At 35.6% G+C, this 25,447-nt stretch overlaps 1 protein-coding gene across 1 annotated transcript in view; it reads left to right on the top strand.

Moving 5' to 3' along the window:
• The window catches only part of VWDE (von Willebrand factor D and EGF domains), a 65,373-nt gene that overhangs the window by 2,447 nt on the left and 37,479 nt on the right, over positions 1 to 25,447 (top strand). Inside the window, exons 3-11 of the mRNA XM_073899398.1 lie at positions 5,559 to 5,743; positions 8,505 to 8,736; positions 15,611 to 15,676; positions 16,596 to 16,843; positions 17,402 to 17,491; positions 19,620 to 19,764; positions 22,319 to 22,536; positions 22,790 to 22,863; positions 24,664 to 24,934. Of these exons, the coding sequence (XP_073755499.1) occupies positions 5,559 to 5,743; positions 8,505 to 8,736; positions 15,611 to 15,676; positions 16,596 to 16,843; positions 17,402 to 17,491; positions 19,620 to 19,764; positions 22,319 to 22,536; positions 22,790 to 22,863; positions 24,664 to 24,934 (1,529 nt within the window). The remainder of the gene's footprint in view (positions 1 to 5,558; positions 5,744 to 8,504; positions 8,737 to 15,610; positions 15,677 to 16,595; positions 16,844 to 17,401; positions 17,492 to 19,619; positions 19,765 to 22,318; positions 22,537 to 22,789; positions 22,864 to 24,663; positions 24,935 to 25,447) is intronic.

Genomic DNA, 25,447 nt, shown 5'->3' with positions numbered 1-25,447 from the left:
TTTACATGATATAAACCTATTTGGATTGCTTATTTCTACTTGAGTCAGTTTTGTCATTTGTGTCTTTTTAGGACTTTGTCAGTCTCTAACGTACCTAATTTATTGTAATAATATTCCTTTTTATTTTTTATTTATTTTTTAAGATTTTATTTATTCATTTGACAGAGAGAGAGAGAGAGAGAGAGCACAGTCAAGGGGAGCTGCAGGCAGAGTGAGATAGAGAAGCAGGCTCCCTGCGGAGCAGGGAGCCCAATGTGGGACTTTATCCCAGGACCCTGAGATCATGACCTGAGCAGAAGCAGATGCTTAAATGACTAAAGCAACCAGGTGCCCCAATAATATTCCTTTTTAAAAAGTATTTATTTATTTATTTATTTATTTATTTATTTTTATTTATTTATTTATTTTAGAGAGAGACAGAGTGCACAGGATGGAGGGCAGGGGAAAGAGAGAGAGAGTCTTAAGCAGATGGCATGCTGAGTGTGAATCCCCATGCAGGGCTCAAACTCACGATCCTGAGATCACAATCTCAGCCGAAACCGAGAGTCCAACACTTAACCTACTGCGCCACCCAGGCACCCCTGTAATAATATTCCTTAATAAAATCTGTAGTGGTGTCCCCTATTTCATTTCAAATTCTGGCAATTGAGTCTTTTTTTTTTTTCTCAGTCTCGTTAACGATAATGCCAATTGTGTTGATTTTTTCAAAGAACCAGCTTTTTCATTGATTTTCTCCATTGTTTTTGTATTCTCAGTTTCATTAATATAGTCTCTAATCTTTAAACTTTTTTCCTTCTGCTTCCTTAAGATGTAGTATGCTCTTCTTTTTCCAGTGTCTTAAGGTGCAAGGTTAGCTTACTACATTGAGATCTTACTCTTGTCTAATGTAGGCGTACAGATCTATAAATTTCCATCTAAGTACTAATTTGGCAGCATCTCATAAATTTTGGTATATTATATCTTTGTTTTAATCTTTTCAGTATATTTTCTCCTTTCCTTCCTAATTTCTTTTTTGACCCATCAATTATCTAGGTTGTTTAATTTCCACATATTTGTTAGCTCTTTAAATTTATCTCTGTTGTTGACTTATGATTTCATTCCATTATGGTCAAAGAACACATTTTGCATGATTTCTATCTTCTTTAAATTGATTGAGGTTTATCTTGTGGTCTAGTGTATTATCTATTCTGAAGAATGTTCCATGTGCAGTTCAGAAGAACTTTTATTTGCTATTGTTGGGAGGCGTGTTCTATAGATGCCTGTTAGGTCAAGTTGGTTTATAGTATTGTTCTAGCTCTATTTCTTTGTTGACCTTCTGCCCATTTTTCTATTCATATTGAAAGTGGAGTATTGTGGGGCATCTGGGTGGCTTAGTCGGTTAAGCATCCGACTGTTGATTTTTGCTGGTCATGATCTCAGAGTTGTGAGATCGAGCCCTGTGTCAGGCTCCATGCTCATGTGGAGTCTGCTTGTCCCTCTCCCTCTGTTCTTCATGCCCCCCCCCCCGCTCGCTCTCTCTCAGATAAATAAATAAATAAAATCTTTCAAAAAAAAAAGTGGAGTTTTGAAGTCCCCAACTATTACCATTTAAGTAGGTGTTTTTTCCTTCTAGGTGTGTGTGTGTATGTGTGTATTCATAACTGAGTATCTTCCTCATGGACTGAACCTATCCTCATTACAAAATGCCCCTCCTTATCTCTAGTAACATTTTTAAAGATTTTTTTGTCTGATATTAATATAGCCAATCCTGTTTTCTTGTGGTTGCTGTTTGTATGATATTTTCCATACTTTTACTTTGAATCTATTTGTATACTTTACAAGAGGCATTCAGTTTTTGCCTCTTGATATATGAAGGAGGGCAAAGTAAAGAGATTTAGCAAACTAGTCACTCTATCTGACCTTGCTTTTTAGCCTTTTGTGTTGTTGCAAAACTCATAGTCTTATTTTGAATATCAGAAGCCTTAGGGAAGCTACACAAATTAAAAAAATTCACAAATATTTGAAATTCCCATAGGCAATATCCCAAAGGTTTTATATACTTTATATATATATATAAAGTATATACTTTATATACTTTATAAACTCAAATATTATGAACTACCTGTCTTCAGGCAGTAAGCATATTCATCTCTTAAAAATAGAGTGATTTATCTACTTTCCTGACATATTTGTTTGTCCACCAGTTATGAATCTTAAAGAATCTTGGCTATGGTGTTAAACTAGAAAACAATCTAGTACAGATTATTTTATATCTACAAACAAAACTAGAAAACCAGTTTCTTATTGTATCATTATATAGCTATTATTTATAACTTGGCACATTCTCCCAAAGTATTTGAAATCCAGATATTACAGATTCTATTATATACGATCTCACTTATTTGAATCCTATTAGGAAAGACAGAATAGATGGAAATGTCAATTGTAATGTATATTTAAATGTACTTTTGTTATGCGGGAAAAGTTATATTTGTAGTTTCCTAGAAAGCTTAGCGCATCATTCATGTCATAAAGTTGACTGTTGACTAATGAGTGAGCTCTAATTGTAGAGCTCTTCTTTTAGTATTTGAGGAGCTAAGTCCTCAATTTTCCAAATGGGAGCCAGAACCATCCTTATAATTCTCACTTAGTTACCTGTATGTTGCAATCTAGAGTTAAGGTTGTAATGAGATTTTTAAGAGTGTGGTTTGTTCATTGCTAATAAGATTTTAAAATTTTCTACAGAGACCTTGAACATTTTTAAAAAGACAAGTAGATTTTTTGGAAAAAAAATGAAATGAACAGTACAAAATATGGGTTATTATTAATTATATGAATTAAGAATTTTCCTCTAGGGCACCTGGGTGGCTCAGTCGTTAAGCGTCTGCCTTCGGCTCGGGTCGTGATCCCAGGGTGCTGGGATCGAGTCCCATATTGGGCTTGCTGCTCAGCGGGAAGCCTGCTTCTCCCTCTCCCACTCCCCCTGCTTGTGTTCCTGCTCTCGCTCGCTCTCTGTCAAATAAATATAATAAAATCTTTAAAAAAAAAAAGAATTTTCCTCTAAAATAAATACTAAATAAAAATAAGTAAATTTTTAAATTTTTCTGTGTAAATCTTAGGTACTTTTTAAGTATTGTTTGATGTAGGGAACAAAGGCAAAAGAAAAAAATAAATTTCCTTACAACTTACAACCCACTGACCAGTCCTTGAGACAGGCAGAGTGACTTCCTCTAGGAACTCAACTGCCTTGATGTTAGTACTTTGCTAAGGGCAAAAGGCAACTTTACATTAATATTGACCCAACCTCCAGGATCCTTTAAGTCTCCTTTAACATATAAATATTCCTTTGAAGATTTCCTTTGTCTCTACCCCCCAAGATACATGTTAGCAATCATCCGCAAGCATATGGCCCACTGATAATACATCTAAAGGGTCTCATGACTAAGGTTTTATTAGACAGTAATAAATGACCTTTTCCTAACAATAGCTAGCCCCCTCAAGGTCCTAAAAACCTTGCTTCCAAAATTCCTTACAGACTTTCACTATCCCTAATCCCCTCCCAAATTAAAAGTATATAATTGGTTACCCAGCACAACGTAAGTGCAGCCTTTCTGCCCATGGGTCTTGTCACCATGCTTTAATAAAACCACATTTTTGCACTGAAGACTTCTCAAGAATTCTTTTTTGACCATTTGCTCTAAACCCCAACATTTCCACATCACGGTTACTATTACGCTGTGATTGCCACTACATTTATTACATCTTTAGCTTTAGATTAGAAAACAATTATTCAAAGTGCAAAGTCAGAGGAAATGTGAGCGCTACAGAAGCATTTAAGAAGGAGACATACTCTACAGAATAAAGGTGGAGTTAGTGACTTTTTTCCCAAGACAAAATTCTATTGCAGGAAAGATATCAGTGAAAACATTTGAATAATTCATGCAAACCTCACTAGAATCTCTCTTTAAATATTTTCCTTAGTTTCTAACCAGGTACAATGCTGCGGTACTGATAGGATCTTAGAGTTATTTCAAAATTCAATGAAATGATAGCATATCCCCTGAGTTCTATCCATACACATTTTATGAAATATTTGTCTTGTGTTGACAGTTTGAGATCATCAAAGTCAATAGTGCTTTTTGGATTATATATTTCTAGGGAAGTTGAAAACAGGTGGAGCAAGAGAGAAAAGGAGGAGAAACCTTTTGTGCTCATTCCTAAATTTTTTTACCACAAAAAATTCTTTGGGGACACTTTTTGTCTTGAAGAACAATACATTTTATACAGTTTAATTGCTATCTCTGCAAACAACAAAAAGCAAAAAAATTATAATAACAGTTTTTATAAGCTAGACTTATGAGATTGACTTACAAATTAATAACTCTAGTTTATTGTGCTCTTATTAACTTAAGTTCAGAAATTGATTTTGATTTAAAAACACTTCTGTAACTTAAAATTATGTAATGTTTCAGAGTTTTTGTTCAGTTAGATAAATTTTTCCCACAGTGAGGTACTTTAGTAATAATTGAATTTTTCTTTCACATTTCTATTTCATAGATATTATCTGTATTATAGTAGTTTCCTTCAACATACATAATAGCTGATATTTGGAGATTTTCTACCTACTCTGTCAACAAGAAACTATGGTATCCAAATAAGGACAGTTCTTTGTGCTTCCTATAATTTGAGAGTACAGGAACTTCAAATAAGAGTTTGATTTCTAGTTACATTTCCAGGATATATTTCTGGGATTACTACCTCTGTTTCTCTCTTCTTGCTGGGAGAGGAGCTTTATGTTCTGCCTCTGTGGGCTTGACAGAAAAATATCTTCCAGGCCAAGTGCTGGTCAGAAAATGGCTTTCCTAAAAACAAAACAAAACAAAACTACAGAATCTCCCTTTCTCCAGGGTCTTTTCTTGTTTCTCCTTCAAAACTGCACCCCTGTACACCATTCCTTTTCCTGTGCTTGGTAATAAAAACGGATTTCAATACTTTAAAATCCTTAAAATTAAAATTTCTCTTCAAAAGAAGAGAAAAACTGAAAACTTCATATTCTTTCCTGTACTAAAGAATGCAGGAAACTTCAGTAGGAGGGAATTTTGCAAAAATTAGATTGGCCTTAAAAGCTTAATTTACTTTGTTGCCTTCCAGGACTTAGCAGAGATGGGACTTGGGGGGCATGTGACTACTGGGGAGGGAAGTGGGTCATGCAGGGTCAATAATGGCAGTCAGATCTGGAGGGCCACTCTCAAGAGGAGTCTTTGCAGGATCTGTGACTTGAGATGGTAAGAATAAAATCCTAAATCAACAGTGAGCAACAGTATTCCTTGTCCAAATTAAATGAAAATAAAGTTCTTGAAACTTAAGTACCTCAAAAATAACAGTTTATTGATTGGTTTATTGCATTTATGGAAAATGCAAGTCATCTTTGACTTACTAAGAGACCCTGACATTTCAGATGGTCGTTACGTGTAGTTGTAGGTTATTTGCTTAATTTGGGGGGAGAATCAATTTTAACTGAGGACTAAACTACGTTAATGAAGAAAACACATACTTAAGACACTGTCTTTCCATCCTAGCTCAGGAGTGCTCTCCTGGGGGACACCAGTTTCTTCAGAGCCCTTACAGAAGTGTGCATTTTGACTCAATGCACCTCCAGCATTCTCCCTTTCAAGACTTGATATGTGACCGTTCCCTTTCTCCCGGATGGTATCGGTTTCTCATCTTTGACAGACCTGCTGAGATGCCAACCAAATGTGTTGAGGTATTTCAACTCACTAAGAACTACATGTGCGTTTTCTTATGTATTTTTTCATACGAGGATTGAATCTTGTTACAACCAATTTATTTCTCACTCTGAAATATGATTTTACTTTTGTGTCAAGATTGAGTTAATATAAAGGAGTATTGCCATGTTCCCTGTTCTAATAATAATAATAGTAATAGTTAATGTTATGCTTATGCAGTCCACCAAGGTTTTTTACCTACAGTATCTGATACAGTTTTTACAACAACTCTAGAATATCGTCTATCATCATTTCCATCACAGAGCGCAGAAAACACAGATGCTTAGGCAAAAGCATCCCTATTAGAGTTAACCAGCTGGCCAAACAGCCAAGTTTGGATCACAGGCCACCCATCTCCAGGGCTCCTGTACTTAACCATAAGTAACTTGCAAACAGTAAAATACTGTGTTTTCTAAGTGCTTCAAGTCCTTATAAGTCTTAAATATAGAAGGCTCCTTCTATGTGAAGGCTCTTCATTCTCCTTTTTGTTACCCACATTTTGTGAATTATGCAGAAGCAGGAATTATTTTCCCTTTTAAACGTAATGTAAAAAAAACTCGGGAAAGATATCCAAATTTTAAGAGTATTTAAGTTGTAACATTGTGGCTGTCTTATTTTTCCCTTTTTGTTTATTTGCTTGTCATTTTGTGGCATTTTGTTTGCAAGAAACTAAAAAAATCAGAATTTAAAAGTAAAATTTGAGGAAATTACAGGAAATTCAATACATCCTAAAATATTTGTGCTCTTTTTCTTTAGCTGAACTAGTTATAATTGAGTCTAGAATCTCACACAAATGTAAAGGTGAACTGATTTTGCTGGGTCTGTGCCCCAGGGAGAAGAATTCCCTGCCTCCATTCTCATTCCCTACTTGAGCCAAGGCTTTAGAGGATCCACCTGGAGAATAGGTAGCATTTTTTTTTTTTTTTTACTCTACAGGATAATACAAGTCTGTGTAAATAAATGTTTATTTATGATGGTTAAAGTAATTCATGTGCATTATAGAAAACTTAGAAAATAAAGGACTGTTAATAGAATAACATTCATTCATCATCAAGCCCCACAGTGATACTACCATGAACATTTTGCTATCATTCCATCTTTTTATATTCTGTAAGGTTCATGCTACACATCCAATTGCATAACATGCTTTTTTCAGGTAGTTACAGCATTAGTGTTTTCCTCTGCTGTTGAAAATTCTTTAATATTAATCTTGAAAATAATTTTCTGTCATATGTATGTACTGTATATAAACCATTGCTGTGTGTACACCTTTGGGCTTTTGCTGTAATTCTGCAATTAGCAAATGTGTATATAAATCAGTTATACTTTAGTGTATTTAGTAAGATTATTTTATAAGTAAAATTAGTGAAGCTTAATGTCTTTTTGAAGATTTTATATAATTGTTTTTTAAAAATATTATGCTAATTTCTCATTTCAGGAGCAGTACATAAAAATACCTTTTCTAATACTGAATACTCTCATGTATTCATTAGGCATCTGTATTTCTTCTATGAATTATGTGATTGTGTATTTTACCCATCTATGATCTTACAGTTCTTAAGTGAATAATACTATATCATTAAAATAAAATAAGAAATATAATAATGTGACAAACAATATACTAAATATGCTATTAACAAATACTTTTCTTCTTATTTAATTCTTATTAATTCTTATTTGCCTTATATTTTTAAAAATTATTATTTAAAAATAACTGTCAATCTTTTCCCTTATGATTTCCATTGCTTTTAAGCATGGAAATAATCATAATACTGAGCATTGTAATCTGGCTAACAATCTGAGTCATTGCTATGTCGAAATTATGTTATCTACCTAATTATGTTTATACCTCACCACAGCACAGTGAGGTGGGTACTACAATCCATCTAGAACAAAAGGGAAGCATGTTGAGTGTCTTGCCTGAGGTCATGCATTTAGCAAGTGCCTGGGTCCTTCCTAAATCATATATAGTTTCTTCTTATTTTTCCTGGGTTAGTTTTCTATTTAATTTCATTTTCCATCTGGAAATGATTTTGATAATTGGCTTTAAATGAGTCTTTTCTTTTCCAAATTGCCAACCAATTATTTCAACACCAGATTTTGAACAATCCTTCTCCCCTGATTTTTGATGCCTCCTGAACTATACATTAACTTCTTTTTAAAAAATTCTTTAGTTAAATTCAGTTTAGTTAACATATAGTATATTATTCGTTTCAGGCGTAGAATTTAGTGATTCATCAGTTGCATGTAACACTCAGTACTCATTACATCAAGTGCCCTCCTTAATGCCCATTACCCAGTTACCCCATCCCCTCACCAACCTCCCCTCTAGTAATCTTACATATTCTATATCCAGTAATTTTAGAAAAAAATCTCCAAGGTGAGTTGATCTTTTTGCTCTGTATTAAGATGACTTAAGATTCACTTACCTTATCTTAGAATGTATTACTATGGTGGTAAGTTATCTGGTACTTAATTTCTCTTAATTACATTACAAAGGTAACAGAATAAATTTAAATGGAATAAGGTTATATTAATTATGAGCAATCAACCTTAAATTTAGTATTCTTTAAATTTAGTAACTATATAAAGTTCCTTTTATAGTACAGGCACAAGTTATTAGAGTTTTTAAATGATAGTTTATTATTTTAAAGTTGTTTAGAAGAAAATGCAAAGTTGACTTACCTATCGTGTGAAAATAAGTTGGATTTTCAACTTTCATTTTCTCTTTTGCAAAAGGTGAATCAATGTGGAACACAGGCGCCCATCTGGCTGTCTCTGAGAGATTCAGAGACACTGCCTTCACCTGGAGAGATCAAGCAACTGACAGCTTGTGCCACATGGAAGTTTTTGTTTAGTGCTACAAAAGACTGCTGCCTTTTTCAAATCCCAGTGTCTGTAAGAAACTGTGGAAATTTTTTTGTGTACTTACTGCAGCCCACTCAGGGATGTATGGGATATTGTGCACAAGGTAAGAAAACATGAGTAATATACATGAACTGTTAATCACAGAACTGTGTGTGTTGGCGTGTTGAGATAATACAGATCTCAGGAAGAATCTTGGTCTGCCACTGTTGCTAGAGTGAAGCTAAATTTCTGGTTTAAATTGGCCAAATCTGTTTAGGATTCTTTCCTCCCATTGAACATGATGATTGAGTGTGTTAAAAATTCATTGGTTTCCTCATGCCTCTTCAGTCTTTTCAATTAAGGGATGAAAGATGGTGAGTAAAAGATATCATGAAAATGTGTTTGATATTATTTCCTCTTTCATTCATTCATATGGATTGAATGTTTATCCTTTGCCAGGAATTACTTTAGGCATTACAGTTATGGTAATGAACAAGACAAATGGGGTGTGTTCCCTCATGGAACTCACATTCTAATGGAGTGCCTCAGACAACATATAAAAATAAACTGGATATGACCCAGTGAATAAAATAAATATCCACGAGTCTCTACTATATCAAGGCATGATTAGAGAAATAAATTGGTGGAAGAAAGGAGACAAACCTTCCTTAAAGACGAATGCAAATATTTGTAACTACTATCCCACCTATAAGGTGGATGACTGAGCCACCCAGGTGCCCCTAGAAGTGTTTAATAGAACTAGTGACCCAACTTCTCAGATACAAGGAGCTCAAAATAGAAACTACATAATGATGATTTTTTTACTTGGGCTGCATAGAGAAGAATGAAGCGGTTAACTGAGGATTGATTCTTGTTCGGCAGGGGGTTGGGGGGGTGGTGGAGGGAGTGTGCTGATATGTGACCAGATTATGGGAGGAAACCAACCTCTCTACCATGTTATCTGGACTCTTCCATATGTATGAGATTGAAAATGCTGGGAGATTCTGTTGTAGATCGGTGTTCTTAAACTTGGCAAACAATTGACTCAGCAAACAATAATTATTTGAGTAACACCTACGAACATTTTCTTTTTTTTAAAAGATTTTATTTATTTATTTGAGAAAGAGAGAATGAGAGACAGAGAGCATGAGAGGGAAGAGGGTCAGAGGGAGAAGCAGACTCCCTGCTGAGCAGGGAGCCTGATGTGGGACTCGATCCCGGGACTCCAGGATCATGACCTGAGCCGAAGGCAGTCGCTTAACCAACTGAGCCACCCAGGTGCCCCCTATGAATGTTTTCATCCTGAGGTTGTTAGGCTCTCCAGATTAAAAAAAAAAAACCAACTAACATACGGCAAAACATTGGCAGAGTATACGTGGAACCACAGATCGCAAATGAATGGTGTGAATGAGAAGATTAAAAGTCGCTATAGCTGAGAATACCACAGGTGAGGGAGGGTGAAATTTATAATGGGGTGCCACCTTGAGAAAGCCTCTTCTGAGAGCAGGGCAATGACATTTAGAGTTTGAGGGTTAACAGTCCCGGGTCAGATAAAGAGTGTGGGCAAGAGCCTCCCAGACAGCAACAACAGCACGGGAGAGGTCTTAAGGCCATCATGGTCTGGCTCCCGAGAGTCAAGCAGCACAGAGATGTTGGATCGCAGAGAGTGAGGGAGAGCCTAGCAAGACACGGATTTGAAAAGGTAGCAGGGCCTGGTATTTAGGGAGCTCTTCATTTTATTCTCTGTGCTTTGAGAAATCTTAGGAGAATTATCCTGAGAGCCTGAGCCAGTAAATGGTCACGTTCCTGACACAGCTGCTGGCCAGCTAACCCTGGCTGAAAGCAGTACGTTCAGTAAGGAAGGATAGGATCTGCTCAGCTAACAGAGCTAGTGTTACTCATTGGGAAGGAGAATATCCAGAGAGATGCATCACTTTCATTGAGTGGCCAAGATAAGAGATTTTGAAAAATGTCTTTCAAGTATTTTTCAATATTGTCATTAAAAATAGTTAATTTTTATAAAATTTCAAATATTACCAAGTATTTGTGGAAAACTGTGTAGGTGTTTCAATGGGAAAAAAGCCATTAATACACCTACATTATTTTAAGAAATATTGATTACTGTTAAAAATGAAAACAAAACATTTACACCGGAGAATACCATCATCAGAAATATAATTGTTTACTGAGAACTCAATACATAAAAGTTGCATTTTTATGACATGCCCTTAAAACTTAAAAAAAAATTTCCTGTTGATGCCATTTCCACCCATTCAGTTTCTCAAGCTCGAATATGCAGAACTGTTTCTTTTATTCTCCATATTCAAGTCCTCCTACTGGTTTTAAATAGAATTTTTGGGAGAAGGTTGTTATTTTTTACTCTGTTTAAGTTATTAATCAGATAAACACATGAATTATCCTCTCTGATGTGCCAATAAAAGCTTACCTTAAATACTATTTAGACTTGAATTAGACTTCATGGATAGCAAACAGAAATGAGTCACTTAATCCATAAGTGTCTCTTTTTCTTGCTTACCAAGAAACTGAAGCAGATGTTCCCTGTTGATGGTGATTTGACCACTTTACAATGTCAGGCTGAGGTCTCTGTGAGTCTCCAGGCTTTTGCTTTTCCTTCACAAAGACGAGATGAAGGTCCAGTTTTAGCCCTTTATGTGCATTTTAGACAGGATAAAAGGGGAAGCCCTAAGGGTGAAAAGAGGGTGTTTGCTAATTGAAACTTAACCCCTCCCCTTTAAGGAGCTTATTTGGAAGAAGTCTTTATCACAGCTATTTCAGAGGAATTATTTGGCTTATCTCTGTCTTCAGAGGCAGTCTGTGAAATGTACTTTTTTTTTTGAAATTAAAGAAACTTGCTTTATTTTTTTAATTTTATTTTATTATGTTATGTTAATCACCATACATTACATCATTAGTTTTTGATGTAGTGTTCCATGATTCATTGTTTGCGTATAACACCCAGTGCTCCATTCAATACATGTCCTTTTTAATACCCATCACCGGGCTAACCCATCCCCCACCCCCCTCCTCTAGAACCCTCAGTTTGTTTCTCAGTCCATAGTCTCTCATGGTTCGTCTCCCCCTCTGATTTCCCCCCCTTTATTTTTCCCTTCCTACTATCTTCTTTTTTTTTTAACATATAATGTATTATTTATTTCAGAGGTACAGGTCTGTGATTCAACAGTCTTACACAATTCACAGCGCTTACCATAGCACATACCCTCCCCAATGTCTATCACCCAGTCACCCCATCCCTTCCACCCGCCACCACGTGCTGGAGTGGTGGGAAATGTACTTTTTTCACTTGGACATACTTCTGCTCCCAACTAATTGGCTATTGGATAGGCAACAGTCAGTCATATTTAGCTTAAAAAATCATCAAAACAGCAAAAATTAAAGAAAAATGTTTCCCATTTAATAATATATTCTCATGACTATGTTTTGTTTTTTAGAATTTATATATAATTTTCACACAATTTATTTGCACTTTCTAGAAGCCAAATAAGAAATGTTAATTCAAGATTATGCTTATAATCAATGCCATTCAAACAAAAAGATTTATATATGTTATTTATTAAGAAGAATTCACTGGGGGACACCTGGGTCACTCAGCAGTTAAGCATCTGCCTTTGGCTCAGGTCATGACCCCAGGGTGCTGGGATCGAGACCTACATCAGGCTCCTTGCTAAGCAGGGAGTCTGCTTCTCCCTCTGCCTGCCACTCCCACTGCTTATGCTCTCTGTCTCAGACAAATCTTAAAGAATTCATTGGAAAAATATTTTTCACATTTTCCATATTTCTACTTAGCAAGGTAGTTAGACCCTTATGCTATATAGGAAGAAGCATTATATCAGTTGAAAGGAGGTTATGAGAAGTTAAGGGCAGATACCATACACTCTACAGAACCCACTAAAATATATGTGTGTGTGTATAATAGCTCATAGCCAGTAAAAGAAATAAGATGCACAAATTACACATTTTTTTTTAAAGATTCAGAAAAGGGTGAAAAGTGCTAATAGGACAAATAGGAAACAGCAACATGACAGATTTAAACCCTACAGTATCAATAATTATACTAAATATATATGATCTGGGATGCCTGGGTGGCTTAGTCGGTCAAGCGTCTGCCTTTGGCTCATTTCATGATCCCAGGGTTCTAGGATTGAGTTCCGCTTTGGGCTCCTTGCTCAGCGGGGAGCCTGTTTCTCCCTCTGCCTGTCATTCCCCCTGCTTGTGCTCTCTTTCTCTGACAAATAAATAAATAAAATCTTAAAAAATATATAGGGTCTAAACACGCCAGGTGAAAATCAGAAATTTTCAGATTGGATAATAAAAGCAACACCCAACTAAAGGCTGCCCAGAAAAGCCCATTTTAAATATAAAGAAAAATGAGATTGCAAATATAAGGATAGAAAAAAGATCCACTTAAGTACCATAAATCATAAGAAATCTAGAGTGGCAATATTAATATTAGACAAAGTAACTTATTGAGCAAAGAATATTACCTAGAAATACAAGGGTCATTTTCTAAAGATAAAAGGGTCAACTGAAAAACAGGACAAAACAGTTCTAAAGACTTAAGTACCTAATAATGGAATTCAGAATACATGAAGCAAAACTTAGAGGACTTCAATAAGAAATAGACAAATATATAGTTCATGTTGGAGATTAACACCCATCAGTAGATAATTGAGCACAATAGAAACAAAAACAAAAAATGGAGGAGACTAGAAAATCTCTATCCACTAACTTGATCTAAATGACATTTAGAGAAGATTCCACAAATGATTAACAACCCACATTCTTTACAAGTGCACAGCAAACATTTACCAAGATAGATTACATTCTTGGCCCTAAATTAAGGAAATTAGAATATTAGAAAAAGTTTGATGTTAGTAAAAAGAAAAACCCACTAAATATACTGTGAAAACAAGAAAGTTTACAAATAAAAAACCTCAGCCTAGACATTAAGAAACTAGAAGCAGCAGGACAAATGAGACCCAAAGTAAGCAGAAAGGAAATAATAGAGTGAAAACCAATGAAACAATACACACAACAAAAAACTGAAGAAAATCAAAAGCTAGTTCTTTGAGAAATTCAGTAAAATTAATTCTCTAGCCAATTCAATCAGTACAAAAAGTTAAGACAGAAATTTCAAATATCAGGAATAAGAGAGGTAATACAAATACAGACTCTACAGATATTAAAAGAATAAAGAAGAATTATTATGAATAACTCCCAATACATTTGACAACTTAAATGAAGTAGACAAATTTCTTGAAATACACAGATAACTAGAGCTCACTGAAAAAGATAATTTCAGTGGCTCTATATTGACTAAACAAATTGTATTTCTAGCTAAAATCTATCCCACAGACAAAACAGATGAAAAACCCTAGGCCAGATGGTCTGGGAATTCTTCCAAATAATAAAGGAGAAAATGATACCAATTTTACATAACTTTTCCAGAAAAATGCGTAGTAGGAACTACAAAACTGCAGGGCTCGCATTACTCTGACACTAAAAGCAGACGCAGACATTACAAGCAAACTGAAACAATATCCTCATGAATATAAATACAGATGATATCATCTATTTAGAAATCCAATGGAACTCTACAAAAAAGCTACTGGAGCTTGCAAGCAGTGATACTGAAAAAAAAGAGCAACATATAAAAGTCATTTGTATTTCTTTATATACTAGCAAAAATTTCATCTAAAAATACCAATGATAGTACCAAGTATATAATAGGAATAAATACAGAGAAAGATGTACAAGACCTATAAAGTGAGAATGGTAAAACTTTGCTAAGAGAAATTGGAAAACTTAATGGAGAGATACACCATGTTTATGGAACAAAGATTCAGTGTTAAGAAATCAATTCTCCTCAGAATAGTTTACAGCTCTAAAACAATCCTAATCAATACCTCAGCAAGCTTTTTTGTGGACATTGAAAAATTAATCCTAAAATTTATATGGAAATACAAAATACCTACAATACCCAAAACTACATTGATAAGGAAAAGAATTGGACAATTTATACCAACTTTTAGACTTATTCTAAAGTTACAGTAATCTACAGAGTGTTATATTTGCATCAAGATAGACATATAGATTGGTGGAAAAGAATAGAAAGTCCAGAAATAAATCAACACACATAATTAACTGACCTCAACACAGGAACACAATCAGTTCTTTAGGAAAAGGACAGTAGTTTCAACAAATTGGATTTCCATATGCAAATAAAATGATCGAAATACAAATAAAAAAGTAACTCACAATGAATACTAGTTTGAATTGCAAATAACAGAAACCAAGTGAAAAGAATGTTTAAAATGATGAACTGTAAAGATTTTAGGATCTGTCATTGAATCCGAGGAAGAGTTAAATAGGAAGCTCAGAAGGTAGGGCAATAGAGCGGCTCCCATGATGTTGGCAGTAGGAGTCTATAGACATTGCAGTAGAGCTTCTTCAGTGACTTGACTCAGCTTTCAACTCCTGTCTCTCAGTTCAAATTCTAAATTCTTCCAAGAAGCAATGTGATGAGCTGGTCTTTGTTTAGGTAGTTACCCTTGTTCCAATTAACTGAGTTTGGCGTGGGGTTATAGTTATTACCATGACAGCTGTTGACTCATTTCTGTAATCCTGCACATGGTTAGAGAGGAGGCAAGTTCCAAGGAAGTGGTTCAAACTAACTTGTATAAATTTATGGAAATTATAGTTTCATTACTTAATAATGTGGACTAAAATTTAGAAAACAAGATACGAAAGCTGTGGTTGTTTTAAAATATGATTCCAAATTACCTCCATTTGATCTCATCCTGAAAAGGGAAAAAATTTATTATAAAAAAAATAGAACTATTAAATCTAAGTCTGTATTAAAACATACTTCTCCAAAGAATTGTCATTTCACATACTTACTTATGTATTTATATCTTTATGTTCAATTGAATAAGTGTACAAAGCTTAACCTTTTGCAGCTATTTCTGATGCAAAATTACACCCATGTCACCCTGATGAAATTGAAATTGGAGGTCACTGTGTTCGTAAGTACCACATTTTCTTTTTTAATAATGTATTTGTAAACTAACAATTTCAGTGGGTTTTTATGTTCTGTAACTTACTTTAGATGTTAATTACACTATTTGAGAGAGAGAGCGAGTGAGAGAGCGCGCGCGCGCGCACACACACACACACACACACACACACACACACACACACACGAGAGCAGGGGTGAGGGGTAGAGGGAGCCTGATGCAGGACTGGCTCCCAGGACACTGGCAACTGACTGAGCCACCCAGGCACCGCAAGTCAAAACATTTTAGATCCCCAAATTTACTCTTGCAAATGCCCAGAGATAAAAATTGCAAAATCTTCCTAAATTTCTAGAAAAAACTTCAAACATTTTTAACATGAGAAAAATGAAAAAAGATTATTTTTTAACACGATGTATTTCACTGAACATCATAATCACTCTTGTGATGAGCAGCTCTTTCAATCCAGAGTAATGATGGGTTGAGTTATAAGGGTAAATGATAAGAGTAAAATAGTAAGTCATTTGAATTTACATTCTGACTGTTTTTTAAGCAAGAAATTATAAGGTAACAAAGCCTTATTTTTATTTGTTTGTTCCGTCTTAGAAAAGGCAGTCTTTCAGAAATTGCTTAAAAGGAGGTAAATTACTTTTATGTTCAAGAGCTAGACTCTTCAAGGTTAGACACATCCAACATAGGTTAATATAAACTTGATGAGCTGATACATTTCTCTGCTATCAGTATTTCTCTGATTATGGGTCAAAATAAGAACGTGCTACTTTGCTAATTGCTAGAGAATAATTATTTCTCTAAATGCTACCTTCCTTTTCCTAATATAACTCCCTGAATTGCAGTCTCCATGAGCTTTGCTCATCAGCCAGTTCTGTTCTTTAAGATACCCTGCTATACATGATGCATTTTCTCCCCTCAGGTCAGCTATCTGCCTCATTGCCACCACCACCCCCAGGAAGGCCAGAAGTTGTGGTGGAGCAGATTGGATCCAGGCTTTTCTGTAGGTGTGCTTTTGAGGTTTCCCCTACAAACACCTCAGTGGGATTTCTCATAACTTGGTCTAGGCTTTTTTCTCAAGAAATCAAAGAGGAGCTGAAGCAAGAAACCACAGTTCAAGCATCTTCTCTTTTAGAACTGGACGGCATAAATCTCAGACTCGGAGATAGGGTATGTTCACAAACAATTGGGTTTTCTTTCCTTTTCATGACTGTATTAATTTTCAAAATGGATTTTTTTAGCATAACATATCCTAAAAATACTTTTGTCCCCAGAATATAAAGCACTATTGTTTTTCTTTTTCTTTTTTCCTTTGTAATTGTACCAACTCCAGTGATAATTGGATGAGTCAGTAATCTTAGTGACTACATATGAATATCCACTGTTACAGTTTGCTCAATTATCAATGAACCCTTATAACTTGATGCCTCTTTCTGGTTTTAAAATCATATGTTTTTATTCTAGAAAGATGTTTTCATTTTTTTTAATGATGATATCACTTATTATCTATTTTTGAATATATCTTAAACACAGAGTCTACACCACTTTAATTTATGTTGAGGTTTTGAATAGCTAATATTTTTAAATGGTGGAATTTTTCTCAGTTTTCAAGCAAGTTTTAAAATTATTTGGTTTCTTATTATCTTGTTTGCACTTAATTGTAATAGTTTACACATATTTTCTCCATAATTTCATTGCTAAATGATTATTTGTTAATTGTATTCATAGATACTCTGTAGTGCTTCCGTCTTTTTATTGGAGAAACCACATGTACAAAGTTTAGCCACTGAAAGCCAAGAATTTTTTGCAGGCATTAAGGTATGTACCTATGGGGATGGATCAGAAAGATTATTTCTCTATCACTGTGTTTTCCATACTGCGATCTGTGGATGCTGGTTCCAGGACTTCATCACAGACTGTATATTGAGATCCAGGAGTCTGTATTTTTGAAAAGTAACCCAAATAATTCCAATGTACAGTGAAGTTTGAGGGTCCCTGTTAATGAACAAAAATTTGAATATTTTTGCATATTTTTTTCAGAAGTAGCTCAAATTAGAATAAAAGTTTTATTCCCATAATTCCTTCCATCATGCAACAAAAAGTTAGAGTGTTGCTATTTAGTTATCATGCATTTTGGAAGACAGGACCAGGTCAGGTACTGAAGTATCTGGCTAGAGTAGAATTGACCCAGAAATCTGGGCTCTATGAATTGTGAAGAGGGAGCTAATTAAACGAGGCAGTATCTGTGGTCACTGCTGGTAGCATGGGGCATCCAAGAACAGATGAGCTGTTGCAGCAGATGAGCAGGCATGGCAGGGAATCCAGAAGTGCTGGAAGGAATGGGGCAGTATCACGAGGTCTAGGCAAGCAAGCACTACACAGCCTCTGCAGTCTCAGCCACGGCACTGGAGTTTGACCTGGACTCATCTCTGGTTCAGGGACAAGATGGGATAATTGATAGATTGTGAGACTAGGACTCAGAACCAGGACAGAACCTGTTCCTGGAGAATGTCCATTTATACACAACAGGGGCCAGGGAAAGGAGGGAGAGGAGTAACCATGTTGTCAGAACAGCATAATCACAGTGAGGGGAGAGCAGAGCTCAGAACTCGGAGCACAGAACCTTTGGATCTCCATTGGCCAACACTCAGCAGACAACATCAGGGTCAGTGGTTGGCCCCCAGCAAATGTTTCTGATTAGGCCCACAGGGAAAAAATGTGGTGCTCAGAAGCATCTGTTTTGAGAGCTAGCCAGGAATTGAGATGGAGTAAAAACTTCCTGCCTCACAAAAGGATTGGCCTATGAACTGGGATAGGACCAGTCCTAGATTTTCAGTACTCAGTAATCCAACTGAGTGAGGAAAACAAGAGGCTGTGAAATAAGCTGAAGGTTGAGATATTTGAGGTGACAATAGTATTTTGATTTATATATTAAAAGATACTTAGATTTCTATTTGCAACAACATGGATGGAGCTAGAGTGTATAATGCTAAGCGAAAAAAGTCAGAGAAAGGCAAATACCATATGATTTCATTCATATGTGGAATTTAAAAAAACAAAACAGGTTAACATATGGGAGGGGCGGAAGAGAGAGAGAGGGAAACAAACCATAAGAGATTTTTTTTTTAAATATTTTATTTATTTGAGACATAGGGAGTGAGCACACAAGCAGGCAGAGAGGCAGGCAGAGGGAGAGGGAGAAGCAGACTCCCCGCTGAGCAGGGAGCCCGATGCAGGGCTCGATCCCAGGACCCTGTGATCATGACCTGAGTCAAAGGCAGATGCTTAACTGACTGAGCCACCCAGGCGCCCCATAAGAGAATCTTCATGATAGAGAACAAACTGAGGGTTGATAGAGGAAGGTGAACGGGGGATGGGCTAAATGGGTGATGGATATTAAGGAGGGAACTCATGATGAGCACTGGGTGTTATATGTAAGTGATGAATCACTAAATTCTACTCCTGAAACTAGAATTGCACTGTATGTTACCTGACTAGAATTTAAATAGGAATTTGAAAAAAACCCTTAGATTTCTAACTTATATTAGGGATGATATTAATCCCTAAGAATAAATACACTCTTACCTTGGTGAGTCAGTAAATGTTAACAAACCGATGGAAGAATATAGGCATCTTTGTCTCCTCCATCTCCAGTGCCCATTCCCGAACCAGAATCACTAAGGCAGACTCCTACCAGACTGCCTAACGTGTTGGGAAACCAGATCATGTCTCAGCTCAGAGCAGTTCAGCTATTCCACGTGCTGCTAACGTTTTTAAGGGTTTGGTTTTAATTGACCTTGTTTAATTAAAAAATTCCAGGGCTTCAGTTATTACTCTCAGCTTATTTAGCAAAATATGAGCTGTCGAGAAAAATGCCCTTGCAGAATTTTATCTTAGGAATAAATTCTGTTTTGACATGACTGCTCTGTATGCGTTCTTCTGCCAGTTACACCCTGAATTAAGCACTATATCAGAAGATGGGAAAGAATATCAGTTGAAGATAGAGAGCACAGTTCCTGTCATGTGTTCTGAATCCAGTGAGCTTGGCCAGGAGTGCAAAATCTCATTAAAACTGAAAACTGTTGATCAAGGTAATATACTAAATTCACTTAATTTTATTATTAGATTTCAGGTAATAATCATTGCTTTTTTTATTCTTCTAGAAAAAATCACCGGAGTGTATACATGTAATTATGTTGTGTGTTTATATCAACTTATGGCTCAGTCATATTAATACTACTGGGCCATATTTATGACTGTCAAAACAATCTGTGTTGCAGTTCTCATCTATCCCTCCTGGGCTGGAAGCATTCATTGAAACCAACCAACCAGTCAACCCAGTAATGAGCAGCTCTTCCTCCTCATCATTCTCTTCCTCCCACTTATTTTTTTTTTTCTTTGCTTTGTTTTCGGAGATGGAGGGTCAGACTGCTCTTGAAGATTTTCCAAATATCCCAAACTAGGGAGGTGTGATATGTTATGCAAATGTAAGTTCAAACTTAGGCAGCCTGGATCTCCTAATGCATTCTTTATACTTCTCTCCCTAACGTAAGCTTGTATTTGAGATCGTTTGTTTTAAAATTCTATTTAAATTACTATTTATATAGATTGGTAGGATGCATGGCTGCATATATGTCACTGTCACAGCCTATGGAGAAAGATGAAATTCTCCCATAGAACCCGATGGAGTATGAGAGGACAAACCATGTATAGTAGTCATTGGGTTGATTAGGTTCTGTTTCTCCCCCTGTTGTAGAGACCAAAGCATGTAAGAGATACATAAATTAGAGTATAACTTTTAAGAGAGACTCTGTTTACATACCTTTTCAACATAGGACATAAAATGTTATGTGGTAAATACACCAAATACAATATATCTAGGTCTTCATGTCTATGTTACACCAAATTAAACCAGAGAAACAAAAGGATAAAAATGCTAGGAGAGTCTGATGGGAATGAATGCTGCACCCAGAAAAGAGATGGATATGGAAATAGAAACAGGCATTGAGAGAGGCCGTCCCTAGACAGTTGACAATAAGCCGGCTGAGGTGATACCCTGCTACCTATTTAGATTTCGGGAGCACCATGAGCAGCACTGTATTTTGAAATTCAGCTCAGAAATATGCAATTAGACCCTCTCTCACACCGTTTGACATAATTCTACTTCAAACGACCTTTGTGAAAATAGGCGAAAAGCATATTTTGTACATTTTGTACATGTTGCTACACTTTATGGGGACGAATATGAAGAGGATGATGTTATTGATATTTTCCAAACGTGTTAGGCAAAGATTTTCTCCCGTTGCAAGTATACTTTAACTATATTTGTGTGCTCTCAATTCTTTCAACAAGACAAACATTATGATAATAGAAATATATTTCTACATTTTAGAAGTTTACATGTTCCTATTATTTGCCAATTAAAAATAATTTCCTTTTTTTCTGGAGAAGAATTTCTGGATTTCATTCTGGATATGCTTCATCTTATCTTTTTTAAGTGTATCTACTTCCATGGAGAACAAGTTGGTGTCTCCTAGTGTATTTCTGTAATGACTCTGCTGCTTTTTTACAGGCTTACAGAGAACAATACTTGGCCCTCACACCATAGGCAGGGGAAATGATGTCAGGGGCTATATCGAAGCCACATATATTCCATGATCACCTTAGGGAGCTGGCTAAGAGTTTAGATGTTTTTGTTATTTTTTATGTGCATAGGAACTGTATGTATTTCTAGGGGAAAAAATGCATGAAGAAGAATTTTTTTTTCTAGGAATTTGGAGTCTAGTGCAGTGTTCTATGTCAGACCAATATAATTTTATACCTGAAAACTATGTGGGGAAGAAAAGAAGATAGAAAGTTTTTAACAACTGCTGCTTTTTTTTTGGATCTCAAAAGGATTTTGTAATCAGTAATTAGATATGAGAGCAAACTTCCCTTGTCGCCGGTTTTTGGAGCAGTCTGTCCTTTTTGTTTAGTTACATTCCCGAAGTTCCTTTTTTCTCTTCTGTCACCATTTTCTTTCTAAATTTTGTGTTCTTTGTTCCATAGGAAAGGGAGCATCTCAAGGTTCTGAATATACTGGGACATTTGGGAGAGAAAAAGTAATAGCAAGTGTATTACTGGTGTGGAATTACTTAATTTATTTTAACATTTCTGTTTTTAAGATGATGATCCAATAATCACCTATACCAACAATCGTTGCTATCACTCAACAATGGATAGAACATGAGTACAAACACTGTGAAATGTTACAGACATATTTGGAACCAAGGCAAAATTCTTAGGCAGAAAGAACATCAAATTATGTTTCTTGGTGGTAGAATCATGATTTTTCTTACAGAAACACAATAAATTTTCTATATTGCTTTTGAATTTTATGCAGGTACATATGGATTTATAATCTTATTGAAAATAGTACTGTGTATGTGCATATAGATGTATATATTGAAGTTGATTAATTATTTGTAAAGATTGGGTAGGGCTCAGTAGCTTTGTTTTTATTTAGACAAAATTACAACCATATTTTTTAAATAAGAGAAAAGAATAATCTCTCAATTCAGTGTTCCATGTTAATCAAGTTATTACATGCTTTGGTTGGTATATTTCCTTTAAGAAAAAATCTCAATGTATTTTTTCACAAAATAGGTAAAGAACAGCTAGGTTTAAATTTGGCGCTGTCTTCCTGTCATGTGGACCTTCAGCGGACATCATTGTGTGCTAATGGATCGTGTAGCCATGCTTTTGTGTACTACACTGCTGTGACAGATTTTTCTCGAGATGAAGACAGAGTTACAAACATTGTAGTGGAACCTATAGTTCATGAGGATTTCCTGTGGAACAGCTACATTCCAGACAGCATCCAGGTTGACAAATTATAGAAAATACCTTTGCAATGGGAGCTTTAAAAAAGATATATTTATTTGAGCAATACATCTTGTAAGCTTTTCATTTCAAAAATTGTTTAGTACCTTTTTTCCATTTTTAAATGAGTCAATTTCAACAACTGGGATAAAAACAATAATTAATGAAAAAGTCATTGAGATTGATAAGCAATTTATTGTGTATCACTAAATACAATTAATGATGATATTTACCAAAAATATCTTTGCTTTTAAGATCAAAGTAAAGGATGTCCCAACTGCTTACTGCTATTCATTTACTGACCCACATATAATTACATTTGATGGCAGGTAATTTCCTGAAAGTCTTTTTCTTTTAGTAGTTTTTGTTTCTTTTGGATTTTGCTGTTGTTTTGTTTTAAACATCTTACTATTTTATTATTTTGTCATCCTATTCACTGAAAGATTGGAAAGGAAAGCATGTATGGATATCACTGGCTTGTTTCAAAATACTAATTTATTTGTGTGGAGTGTTTTTGCCTTAAAATTTGGCCCTTGGTAAATACATAGATTAGTTGTGAGGCTGAGCTTGTAAAAATGAGGATTCTTACAAATACAGTCATTTTAACTTGATCATTTAGTCATTTTTAATAATGGTTAAAATCTTTGCTCTAGAGATATTTAATTTATTGCATTTCCGCATGATAATGGAATAATCCTTAAGGTTTAGGCAAGATGATTAGATTAACACATTATAATTATTTAAAAAACTAAACATTTCTATTTCATGACAAGGATACTCAGGGGAAAACTATTGTAGCCATCATGAATACCTGGATATCTGCCCCTGGAATGCAAGTAAAATGGGCAAAATGATCAAAAAGTAATCTAAGCTATTTTGCTATTAATATCTGCATATGAGGATTTAAACTCAGTTATACTGTTCTGGGGAATATATGATTTTAAGATGTCCCTAAAGAAAATTATAAGAACACCTCTTTGTTGAGTCAAAATTGTCTTCGTGATGTAAGATAAGGTAATTTATTCTTTTTTAAAAAATTTTAATGTGATCATCATCAGTAAAATTATTCAATAGCAGCAAATAGATATAGAACTCCATAGCAAATGATAATCTAAAAGTTTGAGCAATTAATGAAAAGTTGTAGAAATTGATCCCACATGCAAGAATCCTTTATGGTTATAATGAAAAGCTTAGAAGTTTTAGTGGAAAAACCTCAAGAAAGCATAGTGGGGATTAATTCAATTGGTTATAATTCAACAAGATTAATTGTGCAATGAGTGACAAACCCTGTTCTCAATGCTGGGGGTATGGCAGTTTCATAAAACAAACATCCCCTGCTCTCATGCAGCTCACTTCTGTATAGGTAAAGAGAGATATGCACGGTTAACAAATAAAATACATAGTGTATCTGAGGAACATAGGTGCTATGAAGAAAACTACAGCAGGGATGGGAGAAGAAGGCTCTAGCAGGGGTTGGCCAAAGTGGTGAAAGGAAGAAACAAGTCATGAGATTAGGTATTTGTCGGTATTTTGTTTCATTCAGTGCTCTAAACTAATATGAAGCAGGGGTGCCTGGGTGGCTCAGTCCGTCAAGCATCGGACTCTTGATTTGGGCTTAGGTCATGATCTTAGGGTGGTGGGATCTACTCGCATGGGACTTCACGCTCAGCGGGGAGTCTACTTGAGATTCTCTCCCTCTCCCTCTGCCCCTCCCCACTCTCACATGCATGTGTGCGCACGCTGTCTCTCAAATGAGTAAATCTTTTTTTTTTTAAAGATCTTATTTATTTATTTGAGAGAGAGAGTGGGAGATAGAGAGCACAAAAGGGAAGAGGGTCAGAGGGAGAAGCAGACTCCCTGCCGAGCAGGGAGCCCGATGCGGGACTCGATCTGGGGACTCCAGGATCATGACCTGAGCCGAAGGCAGTCGCTTAACCAACTGAGCCACTCAGGCACCCTCAAATGGTAAATCTTAAAAAAATAAACCTATATGAAGCTATTAGAAATACGGATTTTCATTCTTGCATCAAAATATATTGAATGTGTATAAACACACATTTTTTGCTTATAACATATCATTGTGGTATTTTATAGCAATTCTTCAATGCAGTTGATTTTTTTAACCCTAGGGTATATGATAATTTCAAGACCGGAACATTTGTGCTTTATAAGAGTATGTCACGTGACTTTGAAGTCCATGTACGCCAGTGGGACTGTGGAAGTCTTCACTATCCCGTGTCATGTAACTGCGGTTTTGTTGCCAAAGAAGAAGGTGATGTAGTTACTTTCGATATGTGCAGTGGTCAGCTACATGAATCACAGCCATATTTATCTGTAAAGAGCCAACATGTAACCAGCAGTATCAAGATAACTGAATCCTACTTAGGAAGAAAAGTCACAGTATGTATGATTTTTTACACTTAAAAGTATTTTTCCTCTTTTTCCTACAGATTTTGGATTAAAGTCTGAACTTTTTTTCACCTCTATTAAGAACTGTCATTCTTTTAAAAATTTTTTTTATTATTATGTTAATCACCATACATTACATCATTAGTTTTTGATGTAGTATTCCATGAGTCATTGTTTGTGCATAACACCGAGTGCTCCACGCAGAATGTGCCCTTTAATAACCATCACCAGGCTAACCCATCCCCCCACCCCCTCCCCTCTAGAACCCTCAGTTTGTTTTTCAGAGTCCATCGTCTCTCATGGTTCGTCTCCCCCTCCGATTTATTCCCCTTCATTCTTCCCCTCCTGCTATCTTCTTTTTTTTTTTTTTCTTAACATATATTGCATTATTTGTTTCAGAGGTACAGATCTGTGATTCAACAGTCTTGCACAATTCACAGCGCTCACCATAGCACATACCCTCCCCAATGTCTATCACCCAGCCACCCCATCCCTCCCACCCCC

Source organism: Callorhinus ursinus, unplaced genomic scaffold, assembly GCF_003265705.2.
Source record: "Callorhinus ursinus isolate GAN/ISIS: 27379988/994484 unplaced genomic scaffold, GSC_fseal_2.0 scaffold12, whole genome shotgun sequence".
NCBI classification, from domain to species: Eukaryota; Metazoa; Chordata; class Mammalia; order Carnivora; family Otariidae; genus Callorhinus; species Callorhinus ursinus.
Note: the sequence above shows the minus strand (reverse complement) of the source record. Positions and strands in the feature narration are given on the sequence as shown.